Below are 19,369 nucleotides of genomic sequence, written 5' to 3'. Positions count from 1 at the left end.
CAAAGTAAAGTAACCAAATCATCAATCAATCAATCAATACTATATATTAATTCCAGAAACCAAGGGACTTCAATGTAATTAAAGAAAGTTATACAAATTAATTATACTATATAGTTTTAAATCACTAGCACCGTGTGATGGACCCGATTAAGGGATCTCAATGCAAATATTATAAAGTTTGGGTTAAAATTAAACTTTATAGAAGCTTGATAATTTCCTTAAAATAAAATAATTAATTAAGATGGTCAATTTTCTTAAAATAAAATAATTATTTAAGATGGTCAATTTCAAGGATACTAAAAGAAAGAAGATGCTTGGTAATTTTCCTAAATATTTATAGAAGACTAGAAGATGGTCAATTTTCTTAAAATTAATTAGTATAAACATGCATACTTATGGTATTAATTATTAATCATCAAAAAATTATATATTAAATTTAAAATCTATTCAATTTTCTTAAACTTTATAGTTTATTAGATGTATAGAGATGTTAATTATTTAACATTTACGGCGGGAGTAGTGAATGTAACAATGATTACCGGCAAGTAGTGAAATGTTATTACTATTGTTTCATTAATAAGAATAAAATATTAATAGCGGGAGTAGTGAATTTGTCTCAAAATTTATTTCATCGTAATTTTAGGATATGTTACAGAAAAATATATTAATGATAAATTTATGGGTTATGTAACTTTAAGTAATTTTATTTAATGAAAAAAAAAATTTAATGGTAAGTAGAGGTAGTCCGGGCGAAGCCGGGCACCAATACCAGTTAGAACCAAAAGCGTGTAACCTACTTGCCATAAAACACTTGAGCCAAATAAGCAACTTATATCACCAAATAGGGTGATTTCCTTACATAATGCTAAGAGATAAATTAATTCTCATCATATAGCTACTTGAAACATAATTCTCACCATATAGTTAAGCTAGGATAGGATAATCCAAAGCTAAGGAATGGAAAAAACAATAAAATTGAATTTTCCGTAAGTATTGTCTTGTAAACAAAATTATTCCCTACATATTGCTACTTTAATTTCTAATTACAATTATGATAAAAGAATTTAAAAATGTTTTTTTATTTATGTGTATTAATATTACGTAAAAAATACTCGTACTTTTTTCATAGCTTTATTTATATTTTGTGTCCGAAATAGTCTGATTAAAATTTAACATCGAAGGTAGTACATGTCCGAGTTATAATTCATCTTTTTTTTTTTGCAATAAGCCATACATCAAGTGTGAATTGTAAAAAAATAAAACATGTTTGGCTTATTGCAAAAAAAAAAAAAAAGCTAACGGTTGCAAAAAGAAAATGATGAAAAGATATATCGGGCACACAAAATAAATCTATGAAAAAGTTGTTTTTAAACTAATATTAATATACTCAAATAAAATAAAATATTTTAAATTCTTCTATCATAATTATAATTTAAATTTTATTATTATATAATATTATATGTCAAATAATTATAATATATACCTAAATATGTCTTCTTAAAATTAAAAAATAAATAAAAATTAAAGTAGCAATATATAGGGAATAATTTTCTTGCAAGACAATACTTATAGAAAATCCAAGTATATGTTCTTTCCGATCCTTTTACATTTGGTTATCCAATCCTACCTTAACTATATGGTGAAAATTATTTTTCAAGTAACCATATGGTGGGAATTATTTTATCTCACAACATTATGCAAGGAAATCACCCCAAATACTCATGTGTCATGTAGCATTAGTGAATTACGCACGGAGTACCTCAAACTCGCCTAAATCACTTTCTTGTCTATTCTTCTTCTTCTTCGCCTAAATCACTTTCTTGTTTATTCTTGTTCTTCTTTGTATTAGCTTAGTCCGTCTTCGACACAGATTCAAGGCACAAATCCCTAACATGGACATCTCGTGCTCAGATTCAATCTGGCCCAACTCAGCCTTTTCAATGATCTGCCGTGCTGCCCGTGCACAACCAATAAGTATAGAAAGGGTGCAAAGTTGCAAAATTAGTGGGCTAGCCTGTTTGAGCCGTGTTGTGCCAGGCCAATAAGTTTCCGGAAAACCATGACTAAGCCCGTCCTGTGGCTAGTTGTGCACTTGTGCCAAACTGCCAATGATTGTAGTGGCGAGAAAATTAACGTCTCTAAACCATGCCTGTGTTTATATCTGGGGCGTGCTAACTCCGTGGCCTATGGCTAAAGATCACCATATTAATATTTACACAGCAGACTGTATCAAACTCAAGCAATGACTAATTTACACTTTTAACTGATAATTATAGGGACCATTTACCATTAGGAGATATTCTAATCTCAGGGTGAACAAATTCTACAAGCTTAGCCTAAAGCTCATGACTTGCATCTTTACCACAAGTCACATTTTATATCATAGTGCTATCTTCCCAAGTATTTTCATACTTTCAAATAATTAATTTACAGGATATCTCCCTAGTCAAACAGTCAGATTTGAGAAAGCAAGTGAGCCATTGATTTCCGAGGCTGGCACATGGCTCGAAGAGGCTCGGCCTTGGGCATGGAAAGCCCAGTCTTAACGCCCAAGTCAATGAGCTCTGGGCCTGGCCTCTCCCAATCAAAACACTGCAAAAGTAACCCCAACGTCAGCCCAACTATCCTCATAGCCAAGCCTTCTCCAGGACAAGATCGTCTCCCGCACCCAAACGGCATGAACTTGTACTTCATCTGCTCATCTTCCTTGTCTACTCCCTCAAACCTCTCTGGGATAAATTCCTTGGGCTCAGTCCATAACTTTGGATCGTTCTGAATGGCCCAGACATTGATCAGCAGCATTGTGCCAGGAGGGATAGTATAGCCCGCTACAGTGCAACTCTCGGAGGACTCATGAGGTATAAGAAGCGGAGCTGCTGGGTACAACCGTAGTGTCTCGTATATAATGCATCGCAGGTATGGAAGATGGGTAAGGTCCGATTCCTCAACAAGACGGTCATGGCCTACCTGTTGATCAATCTCGTCTTGGGCCTTCTTCAAGGTAGCCGGGTTGTTCAGCATTAGAGACAGGGCCCATTCGATTGTCCCAGCTGATGTATCTGTCCCTGCCAGTAGCAGTACCTAACTCACCATTCAGGTTTTCACAGTTAATACTCGATAGATGATAGTATGATACACATATATTAGATGTTTCGTATTAGTACTTTAGTAGCATGACACGCTTCACTTGCTTTGGATCACCTAGTTATCCCTCACCTTGCATATATTGATGTTTCGGGTTAGTACTTGAGTAGCATGACAGTGTAGAGGGGTGATGCACAATTAATAATTGGTGACCAGGAATGTCATATGGCAATTGGGACAAAATTGAAAGGCGGGAGATTGTAATAATTGAATTAATTGTGTATCACCCCTCTGCGATTCCTATTAGAACAAATTTCGACGAAATTCACTTGATTTGAATACTGTGATACGAGTAGCTGTAACGATCCTCAGGGATTTGATCCGGAAGGAGGTTACAAAAGGGAATCAATCACAGGAATTCTCAAGAATAAGAAAAGAATTCGGATGAAAGATTGACGTATTAGCTTCAATGAAGAATTACAAGATTTGAAGAATTACAAGATTGTAATGTTTCAATGTACAGCTAAAAGATTAAGAGGAAATTACATAGTTTGTGAGAGAAAATGTAATGATTTTTCTGAATGCCTAGAATTATGCCTTTGAGCTATATTTATACAAAAGAACTAACATGAGTAACTAACTGTTGGTAGTTATAACAACTTCTAAAGTTGTTAAAACAGAATTCTCAATTCTGTTACAGTAGCCTCGATCTACCGGTGTCCGAAGAGACGAATTTGAGTAAGGCAAATTGACTCAAACTCGACCTAATTTTGGGAAATTGGTTATCAGTTTATCACATGTTCAGAACGTACTCTAACCGGAAATAAACTGATCCGACTTGATACGACAATTATCAACACAACCAAAATGACCCAATTTGAAATCAAAGAGGTTAGCAGAAAACATATTAATATTTCATAGAAACTGAGAAGTCACCTGAATCAACCCTTTGATCATGTCATCTGTATAAACTTCCGGCTCCGACTTCTGCAATGACAACAACGCCTCAACCAGTGTCGCCGACCACCTGTTCGACGAATTGCCTGAACCAATATCCTGCATTCCTCCTTTGTTTTTCTCCAGCAAATCATTCAAAAACCTCTCTTTCGTTTCAGCCAAAACCCGAAACTTGTCCTTCAATCTCCCCTTAACCCCTAGAAACCTCAACCATGGTAGCACATCAACAATGGTGGAAGTCCCTTCAACCCTCATAACATCCTCCATGACCTCCCTAAACCTCTTACTTTCCTCCCCATAATACCCCTCCTTCACCAAAACCCTCATCATCACACTTTGCGTCATATCAAACAACGCAACCCCAATTCCCGCTTCCCGACCCGACTCCAAAATGACCCGACGAGCTAGGCTTCTCGCCTCCTCGGAGCGTATCTCCGAGGAGGATTGGATAGGGTGAAGGCCTAGTATTTGAACGGCGGAAATTCTACGGAGATTCCGCCATAGATTCCCATGTGGGGCCCATATTAGGGTGGTGCAACCGTACCCGAATATATCTCCCGTAAGGAGGCGTGGGCGGTTAGCGAAGACGACGTCGTTTTGACGTAGGCAGTCTTCGGCCGCAGCGGGGGAGGTTACGTGTAGAACACGTTTTGTTCCGAAGTGGAGAAGTGTGATGGGGTGAGAGCAGAGTTTTGAGAGGGTTTCATGAAGTGGGTCCTTGAGGAGATGAAGGTGGCCGAGGATGGGGAGTGCGAAAGGGCTCGGAGGGCGGTTTCGATGTTTGTATGTGTAGTGTTGGATGAATTGATGATACAGTATGTAGACGATGGTGGCGGAGACGACTATGAGAAAGATGGACATGGTGATGTTGAACTACTGGTGAAGACGTGAAGTGATTCAGGACATTAAAGGTCAACGATTATTTAGCATAGTATTGTTTCACTGAAGATGACTTCGTTCAAATTACTCCCTCCGTCCCAGTCATTTGTTATCCTTTTTCATTTTTGGGTGTCTCAGTCATTTGTTGTCCTTTCTATTTTAAGAATGAACTTGATGAGTAATTTGATAATTCTCATTCAATTTGTTCCACTTGTCATTTAGTTATTGGTCATTTTTCTTTCCTTGGTCTTTGTGCCAAACCAAAGGACAACAATTCACCGGGACGGAGGGAATATTTGTTTATTCTCTGTTTGTAATTAAAATATGAAAAATTCTAAGGTCCATCGGGTATACAATAATATCGTACACCCTAGCCAATAAGATGCTTTCGTTTTTATTTTAGTAAGATTATGTTCTTTTATTTATGGAAAATTTAGTCAATTCTAATATTTTCATTGGGTAAGGTGTATGATGATATGGTACCTAAGAATTTCTCTTAAAATATTTCTCTGTACTTGTTTAATGTCTTGACTTTAGTGTTCGGGTTGAAGTAAGCGTTACTCTCAAGATTAGCAGTTTCGTTGAAGAATTCATAGTTTTGGACTTTTGGTATTCTTGTTGGTGATGGGGCATATTCTGCACCGCTGACCAAGTCAACATACTGAGCAAGGTCAAAGATGTCCACAACAAGTCAACGACTTATACTGACCTGGCCGATCACGACCCATCGGCTCTGTTAGCTGGGTCTCGGCGTGACAACTAGTCGCCGGGACACATATCCGCGTACTCATATCCAAGACCCCTCGGCGGTGAGTCAACATGGCCCGCCGACCTGCCATAGGTCCCTCGGCCGAGGGGTAGATCGGTCTTTCCACCTGCTAGCCACTTGGCCACTTGGCCACTACGTGACAAAAGGTGAAAGCCTATAAATACTCCTCAACCTTCATTGAGGAAAGGATCCAAGAAATCGAACCTAAATACACTATTCATCCTGTAATATCTCCTTATCTCTCTACAACATATCTAGCCAAGTAACACAAACTTAATCCTTTGAGTTTACGACTTGAGCGTCGGAGTGAGTACGCTTGGCACAAAGCCAAGCCCTCGCCTTCGTTCATTGTTGCGGGGAGAGCCGAGAGGAACGATAGAGACGCGAGGAATCCAACTCAAGACATTATTCTACGAGCCACGGGTGGTAACGATACTTGCTCTTGAATTACACCCGGAACAATTGGCGCCGTCTGTGGGGAAGACACTAGAAGCTAGTCACATTCATTCCCAAAAAAAAAAAAAAAAAAAAAACAAATCAACAAAAACCCACCCAAAAAGCTAAGAAAATGTCGAAACAACAAGAGGTATTCGTGACGGACGAAACCGAATTTTACCACGATGATACCGTCCACAAATGCGAGTCGTGCAACCCTCCACCGGCGAGTAATCCAACCAGAATCGGGATGCCAATAATACCCGACACACCGGTGCCGACCAACCAGGTCACCATCATGGGACAAAGGTGGTTGACGTAGCAAAGCCGAAAATGCTCCGGACCTAATCGCAATACGCCCGCTCACACTTCACGCCGACAAGAGCGGCGGAAACTGTCCCGGGAGGCTAGGGCCCAAAACGTGACTCCGAGAAATTTGAACGGGCACTAGGAGAAGCCAACCCACCAAGACGGGGAGCCCAAAGTGGGCGCGGTAGACCTAAGTCCTTCCCGCACTCGTGGGAGGACAGTGTCCCCGCCGCACGAACGAGGCTTACCCCAAAGGAGCCGGGAGTCCGACTCGGCGAGTTGGAGAAGAAGTCCGAGTCGAAGAAGGAGCCCCTCCCGATCGGGGGAGGAGCCAGGTTAGAGATGCAAGGAGCCGATCGCCGCGTGTCGTTCGACACGTGGTTAGCGACCCCTCAACGCCTACGTCCCGGAAGTCCCGGTGCCGCATAAGCTCAAGTTGCCACCTCACATACAAGGGAGATAGTGATCCAGCCGACCACGCTGAGGCTTTCGAGTCTTACATGTCGGTATGGGAGCAGCCCGATGAGGTCTGGTGCCGAATTTTCCCAACAACTTTGCATGGGATGGCTCAAAGCTGGTACAAAGGGCTTCCCGATGGCTCGGTGTACTATTACGCCGACCTGAAGGGCGCTTTCCTAGCCCAGTACTCCTGCAATAAGAGAAGGGCCGTAGAGACATCTGACCTCCTGACTATCAGACAGGAGGGAGACGAGTCTCTACGAAACTATGTGAAGAGGTTCGACGGAAAGGTCCAGCAGATTCGAGAAATCAATCCCGAACTGGCGGCCTTCGCACTGATGAAGGGCCTCCCAAGGGGAGATTTAAAAAACGAGCTCATCAAGTGCGGAGGCCTAGGTTTGGACGCCGCCAGGAAGTTGGCTGACCAAGCCATCAAAGTAGAAGACTACCACAAGACCTGGGTAGGCCCCAGCGAGGTTGAGCAATTAGAAAGGAAGAGCCGCCGGGAGGATAACCCGAATAAAAAACGCCGTTACAACAACGGGTCACGGTCTGATGAAAGACGCCGTGAGAGTAATAGGCCACGGTCAGAAAAGTCTGCCAGAAAACAAAGCTCGGCGAATGCCGGGGGGAGCTCGGGGACGTACTACAAAAAACGGTACGATGATCACACCCCCCTAGTCGTGTCGGCCGCCGAGGTCTTCGCTTTGAGCAAGAACGAGGGCCAAAAATGGGAAAGACCCCCTAGGCCGAGGAGTGACGGTGACACGAGCCAGTACTGTAAGTACCACGGCCACACCGGACACTTAACCAACGATTGCCGACACCTGAAGGATGCCATTGAAGAGCTAATCCGGATGGGGAGCCTCGGCAAATATGTTGCCAGAGGCCAAAAACCAGATGCCGGCGGATCGAATAGCAAGTCCGCCTCTGAGCGGGTAGGAGTAGTCAATGTCGTCATCAGGGACAACGAGAGCAGTGGGTCCGCTCATGAGCGCAAACGGCCCCAGGATGAACCTTATCCGGCCATCAACTTTGTGCCCAACACAGCAACCCCCGCTCCCAGCATCCCAGACATGACCATCGGACAAAGGGACTACGATGGAGTCGTCGCTCTTCATAGCGACCCACTTACAGTCCGCCTAGACATAGCCAACCACCTGGTGAAGGGATGCCTGATTGACACAGGCGCCTACACGAATGTTATGAACAGAGAATGCTTTCTCGGCCTCGGTCTGAGGATTGAAAATTTGAGCCCCTGCACCAACCCGTTATACGACTTTTACCGGGGCCGGCCTGGTACCCCTGGGTCAATCGGTTTGCGGTGAGGTTCGGCGAGGAGAGTGCGGCCAAGAATGTTATGTCTAAATTCGTAGTCATCGACGGCACGCCTGCCTACGATGTACTCATAGGCCGGATCACTTTGAGCGAAATCGACGCTGTAATATCCATCCGGGCCCTGACATTGATATATGTCTCGGACCGGGGGGAGGCACATAAGCTCATCTCGAAAAAAGAGGGAGATCCCGGTTTGTGGGAGGTTCACGCTAACGGCCCCTCCGCGACGAATGGCTCGAGGGCCGATATCGTTATCATCAGCCCAAACGGGGATGTATCCGAGCACGCCTTGAAGCTTACCTCATTGGCCTCCAACAAGGAATCCAAGTACGAGGCGATGATAACCGGAATTGAGCTAGCTAAAGCGCCGGGCGAACGTATCATGGTAAAGACAGATTCGCTCCTCGTGACCAACCAGGTTAGAGGAGAGTGCGAAGCCCAGGACTACGAGACAATAAGGTATCTAGTAAGGGTGAGAGCTGTCGCTTCAGAACTAGAATCGTTCCGGATACAGTACACCCCCAGATCCGGGAACGACCGGACCATCGGCATGGTCGAAGGAGCAGAGACCGAGGAAGTAGAGATTGATCCGGGCCGCACCGTAACCGTCGGTGTCAACCTGGAACCAGAATTCAGAGCCGACCTCCTGGACCTGCTGAAGAAGAACAAAGATGTTTTCGCATACTCAGCGGCCGAGATGCCGGGCGTGAATCGGGAGGTGATTGTTCACGAGCTGAACGTACTCCCCACCGCTCGCCCAGTCAAGCAGAGAATGAGGAACTCCTCGGTCGAGAAGGACGAGGCCATCAAAGCCGAAGTAGATAAATTACTAGCGGCAGGTTTCATCATGCCTTGTACTTATCCTGAGTGGTTAGCCAATGTTGTAATGGTGAATAAATCATCGGGAGCATGGAGAATGTGTGTAGACTTTACCAACCTTAATAAAGCATGCCCCAAAGATTGTTATCCCTTGCCTCGGATAGATAGCTTAATCGACGCCACGGCAGGCTACACCATGCTAAGCCTGCTGGACGCCTTCTCAGGGTATCACCAAGTGTTTATGGCCGAGGAAGACATGCCTAAATGCGCATTTATCACCGCCAACGGCACATACATGTACAAAATGATGCCGTTTGGTTTGAAGAACGCCGGAGCAACGTATACGAGGCTGGTGGACAAAGTGTTCCAAAATCAAAAAGGACGAAACATTGAGGCATACGTCGACGATGCTATTGTAAAAAGCAAGTCCGACAGCGAGCATCTGGCCGATTTACACGAGACATTTTGTTCACTAAGGAAATACAAGATGAAGCTCAACCCAATGAAATGCAACTTCGGTGTCCGGGCGGGAAAATTTCTAGGAGTACTTGTCGGCGCCGAGGCATAGATGCCAATCCAGACAAAGTCCAAGCAATCCTAGACCTGCCGGAACCAAGGAATCGGAAAGAGGTTATGATGCTGACCGGAAGAATGGCGGCTCTCGCCCGTTTCATCTCTCGGTCAGCCGACAAGAGCACACCATTCTTCAAAGTGTTGAAAGGAAATAAAGATTTCAGCTGGGGGGAGGAACAGAGCACGGCTTTCAAACAATCGAAAGCTCATCTTCGACTCTCCCAACTCTGTCCAGCCGATATTGGGGAGACGCTATACCTATACATAAGCGAACCTCGGCCACGGTCGGTCGTGATCATCATGGAAGAAGACAAACAAAGAACACCCAATCTACTTTGTCGGCCATACATCATTTGCCCCGAGAGAAATTACCCACTAATCGAAAAAGCAGCCTTCGCCGTCGTCGTCGCCACAAGGAAGTTAAAACCCTACTTCGACGCACACCCCGTGACGGTCCTAACCGATCAGCCATTGGAGAAATCCTTGGAAAAATTCGAACAATCCGGCAGGCTCATCAAATGGGCAGTGGAGCTCTCTGGTTTCGGCATTAAGTACAAACCAAGGCCTTCGATAAAGGGGCAAGCGCTTGCAGATTTCCTGGCCGAATGCACATATCAGGAAGAGCCAAACCCAGGCATATGGGAGGTCTACACCGACGGCTCCTCCACGACGAATAGCTCAGGAGCCGGCATCCTTATCATCAGCCCAAACGGAGACGAGTTTGAGTACGCCTTGAAATTCACCTTCTCGGCCTCGAACAATGAGTCCGAATACGAGGCGGTGATAACCGGAGTCGAGCTAGCTAGGGCTGGGAGCGAGAACACATTGTGTTGAAGACAGGACTCACCGTTGGTTACCAACCAAATCAGAGGGGAGTATGAGGCTCGGGACGACGGAATGGTAAGGTACCTAGAGAGGGTAAAAGCCGACGTAGCAAAATTGAAATCCTTCCAAATCCAGTGCGTTCCCAGATCCGAGAACAACCGGGCCGACGCTCTCTCCAAACTGGCCAGCTCAACCATCAAGAATGTCAGCCGAACCGTACTGGTAGACATCAGGAACGCGAAAAGCATCACTGAGACCGTCGGCATAGTGGGTAACATAGAGACCGAGACAACGTGGATGACTCCGATAATGAGATACAAGCTTACATATATATATATATATATATATATATATATATATATATATATATATATATATATATATATATATTACAGGTGAATTGCCGGAGGGCCGCAATCCCTCGGCCAAAATAAAAGGATCGCCGCCAGTACACTGTATTCGAAGGGGAACTGTACAGAAGATCTGTAATAAGACCACTCTTGAAGTGTGTCGGTCCGGCCGACGCAGAACTGATACTGACAGAAATCCACGAAGGCATCTGTGGACATCACATGGGGGCAAGAACACTAGCCCACAAAGCTCTCCGAGCTGGCTACTTCTGGCCCACCATGCTTCAAGATTCCAGAACGAAGACCAAGAAGTGCACGAACTGTCAGATGCATGCCCCGGTGATACACGCTCCCTCCAGAGACCTACAACCGGTGCTTAGTCCCCTTCCCTTCGCACAATGGGGGATGGACATGCTAGGGCCATTCCCAACGGCCTCCGGAGGAAGGAAGTTCTTAATCGTCGCCGTTGACTACTTCACCAAATGGGTTGAAGTCGTAGCAAGATGCCAAGACCACCACCGCCGTCGAAAGGTAATGGGAAAACGTTATAACCCGCTTTGGATTACCCCAAGTTATGGTATTTGACCACGGCCGAGAGTTTTGGAGCGACCGATAATGAATCTGGTTAGAGGAGCTTGGCATCAAGTTTGCGTATTCCTCCGTCTCCGCCACCCGCGAGTAACGGGCGGCGGAGGCGACCAACAAAACCATCCTCAGCCGGTTTGAAGAAGACGGTTGAAGATCTTAAGGGAAGGTGGGCCGATGAACTACCCGGCGTCCTGTGGTCCCTTCGAACCACGGAGAAAGAAGCAACGGGATACACCCCCTTCCACCTAGTCTACGGCTCCGAAGCGGTCTTGCCGATCGAAGCGACGGTGCCGACATTCAGAACGGCCACTTTTGACCCAGTTGAAAACGAGGAGGGCCTAAGAGCTTCCCTAGACCTGGTCGAAGAAAGCCGAGACACGGCACGCCTCAACTTGGCCGTATATCAGAACCGGATGAAGAGAGCCTACAAAACCAAGAGTCCACAAAAGGGACTTAACAATAGGAGACCTAGTCCTAAGGAAGTCGGCTGCCACCAACAAAGGAAATATTCACGGCAAACTGACGGCCAACTGGGAGGGTCCCTACAAAGTGGTCGAAGAGATGAGGCCGGGTACATACCGGCTGACAGACATGGGAGGTGTGCCCTTGATGAGCCATTGGAACACCGATAACCTGAGAAAATACTTTGTATAGCGGCGGAGGTGTCCAAACCCATTGTGGACACCCCAACGCACGATCATGACAAACAAATGAATCGTCCAAGTTCTCCATCAAAGTGTCTGTCCCCTACACAATTCGCCACCGACGGAAACTCGAAGGGAAGAATCGCTATCGAAGCCGCAACCCCGATTACCTCGGCCAAAACCGAGAGCGACGGGGAACACGTCGGCCGATACGCTAAAAAGAAACGTATACTCAGTGCAATTGAGACGCCAATCTAGCGGTCAATATGCCTACACGCGATTCTGAACGCTATCGGCCGCAACCCCGATTACCTCGGCCAAAACCGAGAGCGACTGGGAACACGTCGGCCGATACGCTAAAAAGAAACGTATACTCGGTGCAATTGAGACGCCAATCTAGCGGTCAATATGCCTACACGATTCTTAACGCTATCGGCCGCAACCCCGATTACCTCGGCCAAAAACGAGAGCGACGGGGAACACGTCGGCCGATACGCTAAAAAGAAACGTATACTCGGTGCAATTGAGACGCCAATCTAGCGGTCAATATGCCTACACGATTCTTAACGCTATCGGCCGCAACCCCGATTACCTCGGCCAAAACCGAGAGCGACGGGAACACGTCTTACCGGATACGCTAAAAAGAAACGTATGCTCAGTGCAATTGAGACGCCAATCTAGCGGTCAATATGCCTACACGGTTACGAACGCTATCGAAGCCGCAACCCCGATTACCTCGGCCAAAACCGAGAGCGACGGGGAACACGTCGGCCGATACGCTAAAAAGAAACGTATACTCAGTGCAATTGAGACGCCAATCTAGCGGTCAATATGCCTACACAGTTACGAACGCTATCGAAGCCGCAACCCCGATTACCTCGGCCAAAACCGAGAGCGACGGGGAACACGTCGGCCGATACGCTAAAAATAAACGTATACTCAGTGCAATTGAGACGCCAATCTAGCGGTCAATATGCCTACACAGTTACGAACGCTATCGAAGCCGCAACCCCGATTACCTCGGCCAAAACCGAGAGCGACGGGGAACACGTCGGCCGATCGCTAAAAAGAAACGTATACTCGGTCAATTAAGACGCCAATCTAGCGGTCAATATGCCTACACAGTTACGAATGCTAAAGACGTTAGACACAGTTGAGACATGCATTCAAACCGCCTCGGTCATGACGAGTGTAAAAACGAAGACAGTTGATAACACAAGAAGAGTAAAGGATCGTGATCAGAGTCCCGGCCAAGCCGAGGACCAAATAGATAAAACTTCATTAAAATTGACTGCAAGGAGAGTACAAACGACGGCCGTCCCCGTGAGGGTAGCCTAAACTCTACCTACCAAAGCTTTACAAAAAAGCGAAGAAGCAAAAAAGCAAAAGATTACAGACTTGGGATTTGAAGCGCCAAAAGGATGGCAGGGAGAGAAGGCTCAATAATTGGCCCCCGAACAGCTGAAGCTATCCGAGACGCCGGGTGAGTCTGGTGACGACCGCCCGTCTCCCTATGCTTGTTGTTGCCCTCCATCGGTAGCAACAGCATCTTCGGTAGCCGGCTTTGAGGAAGGCTGACCATCTCCAAGCAACTCCTTGGCCTCATCTACCTGAGCCGCCTTCGCTGTCTCCGCCTTCGTTGTAGCCGCCGCCGCTTCGCAAAGATCGGCTATCTCATCCAGGAGCTGGTCGAATTTATCCCACGGGAAGGAATCGTCGGGGACAGCCCTTCTGATTGCCTCCCTGGCCGCCTTCTCGGCCTGGTCCCGGAACTGGACGCACATTTTGGGGAGGAGATCATCTTGAAGCATTTCAATATCCTTCTCTTTTTGAGCAAGGATAGCCTGCATGTCCCTGAGCACCTCCGCCTGCTTCTGGAACCGATCCTCCCACTCGTCCCTCTTGGCAACCACAGCGTCATAGGCACCTTTATACCTGTCCCGCTCCTCCATCATCTTGGCCGTGGCGCCATCAGCATCTTCAACTTTGGCCCTCTCGGCCCTCAGCAGCTTCTCAGCTTCCTCCGCACGCCCCTTGGCGAAGAAGATCCAGCTTAGCCTTCCGGCTTCCCCCTCGCGCGAGAGATCAAGCTTGAGCCTTGCAATCAGCGGCCCAGATTGGGCCGTGGCCTTTTCCTGCTCCATGATGAGGGAGGCGGCTAGACGACTCCATCTCCCCAGCCTCTTATATATTCTCTCGCCCTCCGCCACGAGCTCGGCGGGAGTAACCTTCTGGGGTGAAGAGTCCACGACGACGTTTTGGCCACCCGCCTTCTCAATCGCCTTCTCGTGTCGCTTCCCTACTTGCCGATCAGTGAGAACGGCAGCTGCCGACGGTGGATCTACAAGAAATTTACACAGAGCATCCATGTCACCATGCATTGACACGTCAGAAAGCCTGTCGTCAGGAATGCCCAACGAGCCGGCTAAATCCGAACCACAGGTTAAATCCGTACCAGTTCGAATCCTCTTAGTTGGAGGGCTGGTGGAAACGGGTTTCTCCGCGGCAACGGTGGAAGCAGACGGTGGGTCTTTCCTCTTCTTCGGAGAAGGGACCTTAGCAACGGTCACCTCCCCCTCAGTAATGTTGATCACCTCCACATGACCCTTTTCGACCACCGGGGTCGAAGAGGAGTTGCCATTGATACTGACCGCCGATTTGGACGTCGCCTACCTTGTTCTCTTGACACGCCACCAAGAACCCGTGCTTGAGCCGTCTCCTGATCCAACGCCCTCGTCTGTTTGTCCATGAGTTCGTTAGGGGACAGTCGGCGATCTTTCAACTCAACCGTAGGACGCCGCTGGACAACCTTCCCGTCCTTGTCAAGCCCTAGCCTCTTCAAGTCCTTCTCAGACAGACCCCGCCCAAACCGATCTGCAAGAAATCAAACAAGAGTTACATAAAGGAAGTAAAACAAGGCTCCGAAAAGGAACATAACAAGCAAAGGTGGGCCTCACACCGACCCCACTCACCCCATTGAGGGCGGTATGAGGCCGACGCGGCATAGCAGCTCGTCTTGAAGAATAATCGAGTCGGGGCAGCCATCCCTCCTCAAAGATCAAATAGCCGCATTGCCCGCTTCTCATCCGCAGTAAGGGGGACAAAAGAAGCATCCATCTTAACCTTGCTACCCCGGAGACGTGTTTCTCATCTCTCTTCCCGGGTCTCACACCGTAAGTGAACGGGGCTCTGAAAAGACCGAGGCAACGGGTAGTCCTCCGACACTTGGACGTACACCCATCGCTCTTGCCGCTTTGCGGGAAGTAAGCTTGTTTACGGAGACATATCCTGGCTCCGTCGCACGCCGTACCACCCCACCTTTCGGGCGAATGACGGCCGAAGACTATGAAGTCGGCGGAATAAGTTGACCGTAGGGACCTCCCCTTTGAAGAGACAGAGCCACACAAAGCCGATTATCGTCCTCATGGCCAACGGATGCAGTTGGGCCACGGCAAGATTCATAGCTTTGATGATGGCCATGACGTGTTCGTTCAAAGGAAACCGGAGCCCGTACTCCAAATGCCGGATGTACACGCCGATATGACCCGGGGAGGACAAGAGACCGCCCGACCCTCCCCCTGGGGAAAACAATTTTATACCCCTCACCAAGGAAGAAATGATCTCCGAAAAGAGTTTCTCCTGAGTCGCTTGCGAATTTATTTGTCCGGACACGGTCGAGGCCGGTCGTGCGAGGCCTCACCATGATCCGAATGTCGTCCTCCCACCATCAACGGGAGCCCCCTCACCACGATCCGGAATAGTAATCCTCCCACCATCACCGGAGCCCCCTCATCACCATCAAGATCATCCTCACCCTCCAACTCCTCCGGGAGGGGCGGATCGGCTACGGGAGAAGGAGACCTAGGGCCCCCAAACCTTAGCGGGATGGCCTCCAGTCCCTCCTCCTCATCAAGACGCGACGGGGAATCCCCCGGCGCAGAAGTACCAATCCCGACATCAGAGGACATGATTCACAACAAATTACTAGCAAGAAAAATAAAAAGTTTGCTAGTTTACCTTAAAGAAAAACACTCGCCGGATCAAATACTCCGAAGATTAAGAAGACGAAGACAACCCTTGAAAGTTTGGAGAGATGAAGATTTTGGAAAAAATTTTCGAAAATAAAATGGAGGCCAAAAATCACGGAATAACTGACCTATTTATAGAGAAAAGCCCATGAAGAAGGGCCAATCAGGGCACAGCCCATGAAGCGTCAACCAATCAGCGAACATACACGTGTCAAACATGCAACCGTGGGATGTCAATCGTTGCAACAGTCGAACGTCAATCAATGCAACAGTGACCAAGCGTCTTCAACACGCCTATTCACATCTCTTCGACTGATCATCTTCCTCAACAAATTCCTAGGTATCTAGTCTCCGCCGGCCACCCGATCAACCAAGCTAGGAAGCACTCGGCGGGGCAATCAAAATCAACCTAAGACTCTCACCGGTCTCGGCCAACGTCATGTTCTTTTCCACATCGGATACCCTTTATGCATCCATGTGGAGGGGGGATATGGTATACGGTACGGCCTACCAAGAGCCACGCCGATGCAGAAGAAGAGGCCGATACAGGAAAATTTTAAAATATGCGAAATATATGCTCAACATACATCGGAGCCCATACCACGGCATAGACTACGGCGGGGGCAAATTGATGGGCATATTCCCCGCACCGCCGACCAAGTCAACATACTGAGCAAGGTCAAAGATGTCCACAACAAGTCAACGACTTATACAAATTAGCCGATCGACCCGTCATCGGCTGTGTTAGCCTGGTCTCGGCGTGACAACTAGTCGCCGGGACACATATCCGCGTACTCATATCCAAGACCCCTCGGCGGTGAGTCAACATGGCCCGCCGACCTGCCATAGGTCCCTCGGCCGAGGGGTAGATCGGTCTTTCCACCTGCTAGCCACTTGGCCACTTGGCCACTACGTGACAAAAGGTGAAAGCCTATAAATACTCCTCAACCTTCATTGAGGAAAGGATCCAAGAAACCTAAATACACTATTCATCCTGTAATATCTCCCTTATCTCTCTACAACATATCTAGCCAAGTAACACGACTTAATCCTTTGAGTTCTTCGACTTGAGCGTCGGAGTGAGTACGCTTGGCACAAAGCCAAGCCCTCAGTTCGTTCATTGTTGCAGGAGAGGCCGAGAGGAACGATAGAGACGCGAGGAATCCAACTCAAGACATTATTCTACGAGCCACGGGTGGTAACGATACTTGCTCTGGAATTACACCCGGAACAGTTGGATTTTATTGATCTAATTACATTCAATAAGTACCTATATAGCAGTTATGATAAGGTAGTAATGGTACCAACTGATCTTATTCGATTGTGCAGCTTTGCAACTTTCTTAAGCTGTCCCGCGACTGCTAGCACAGAAGAGATACACCATGTTCACTGAGGTTGGTTTGTTACTCCCTACTATATTATTTAATGTTGTTACCAAAGATGTATTAATTAATCTAGTGGTTAAGATTGAGGTATTGTGGACAATAGGTCACAGGATCGAATTCTCTCTCCCCTCTATCATAATGCAACTATGTGCACGCTTCGTTAGACAAAAAAAAAATTATTTAATGTTAAAGATTGTAGGTGGATGGGAAAGATTGTAGGTGGATGGGCTCAACTGTGGTTCTACTGTAGATGTTTACTCCTATTGGATTTGGTCATTTGGGTCCATAAATTATTGGCTTTCACGGACACATTTGCTATAATTAGGAGAGCATATCAACTACGACTTATGTGAAAGCTATACGATCCATTACGTTCCACACTTCCACATCGTTCACATTAGCAAATTTGAGCGTGATTTATATAGAAATTGATTTTACTGCTCTTTGAGCTAATTTTTTGGGTGAGTTCTTTCATTGTCCATATCAATGGGATCGGAGATTACCACCACTTTTCTTCATCCTCAACTAGAAATGTCATCAGTTTTATCACATAGTAGTGTCCCTCTGGGGCTAGAATGTTCTACTACAAAGCCGGTCCCTGGACAAGGAGCAGCGTGATAGAATGATACATCTCATTAGTGCAAATGTCGTACATACCATATAGAAGAATTGAGTGAGATTTAGTTGGAAATAGGTTTTACTACCCTTTGAGCTAGCAGTAGATAGGGGTGAGTACATTAAGACATCATCAAGAATCGCTTAAACCATATTTTATTTTTCTTTGTATCCTTAAGTTTAATCATAAAAATTGATTGTAGTAACGGCTCCATTATTACTTAGGACCTCACCACCTTTCCAGCCTGACACCATCGGCCTCCGCCCCTTACCTATACCCGACCTCAAACCCTCTGTTGTGCGGAAGTGTGAATATCCCTGTGTTGGGCCTCTGCTGCATCTGTGTTCACTGTCCATAATAGTACGATATTGTCCGCTTTGGGCCAAGCCCTCACGGATTTACTCTTGGTCTCCTTCCCAAAAGGCCTCGTACTATTATATTTTCTGGACACTTATAAAGATGATCTTCCATCTTTATTCTACCGATGTGGGACAAGGTTTGCACCCGAAACATCACAAGTCTTGATAACCTCCCCTTAGCCGACACTCCATGCTACCAGGAGCCGTCCATGTGCCCTTCTTGGGGATTTGCTACACATGCATATCAAACATCCTCTGCATCCAATATACCCCCCTTCTTGGGGATTTGCTACACATGCATATCAAACATCCTCTGCATCCAATATACCCTGGATCGGGTCCGTCACTTCAGAAGTCCTAGAACACCCTTCTTGGGGATTTGCTACACATGCATATCAAACATCCTCTGCATTCAGAAGTCCTAGAACACCCTTCTTGGGGATTTGCTACACATGCATATCAAACATCCTCTGCATCCAATATACCCTGGATCGGATCCGTCACTTCAGAAGTCCTAGAACACAAATGGTCTCTGACATCCAACCTGGAAAGGACCCACCAGACCTGTGGCACCCAATCTGATAAGGGTCCACCTGATCAACAGTTTTAGTACACAAATGGTCTTTGTCCCGCAAGACCGATCAACAGTTTTAGTACACAAATGGTCTTTGTCCCGCAAGACCTATGACGCCTTTAATCCATTTAACCCTGGACCGGGTCTGCTCAAGGACTCAGACCTATGACGCCTTTAATCCATTTAACCCTGGACCGGGTCTGCTCAATGACTCACCCCGAGCTAGGAGTTCCATGTATTTACTGTGTACAACTTCAAGTCTTGGGCCTGCTGATGAATCCTCGTGTCTAGCCCAAGTCTAACCTTGGGCTCTGATACCACTTGTTGTGCGGAAGCGTGAATATCCCTGTGTTGGGCCTCTGCTGCATCTGTGTCCAC

At 46.8% G+C, this 19,369-nt stretch overlaps 1 protein-coding gene across 1 annotated transcript; it reads right to left on the bottom strand.

The window, feature by feature from the left end:
- Positions 1–2,264: 2,264 nt before the first annotated feature.
- On the bottom strand, positions 2,265–4,992 carry LOC141643502 (cytochrome P450 81Q32-like). Its single transcript, XM_074452687.1, has 2 exons — positions 4,021–4,992; positions 2,265–3,081 (listed from the first exon to the last, which is right to left on the bottom strand). Exons 1-2 carry the CDS (start codon positions 4,900–4,902, stop codon positions 2,455–2,457), a joined length of 1,509 nt encoding a protein of 502 aa, XP_074308788.1. The 5' UTR covers positions 4,903–4,992; the 3' UTR covers positions 2,265–2,454.
- Positions 4,993–19,369: the final 14,377 nt, after the last annotated feature.

This window comes from Silene latifolia, chromosome 2 (assembly GCF_048544455.1).
Source record: "Silene latifolia isolate original U9 population chromosome 2, ASM4854445v1, whole genome shotgun sequence".
In the NCBI taxonomy this organism is placed as follows: domain Eukaryota; kingdom Viridiplantae; phylum Streptophyta; class Magnoliopsida; order Caryophyllales; family Caryophyllaceae; genus Silene; species Silene latifolia.
Note: the sequence above shows the minus strand (reverse complement) of the source record. Positions and strands in the feature narration are given on the sequence as shown.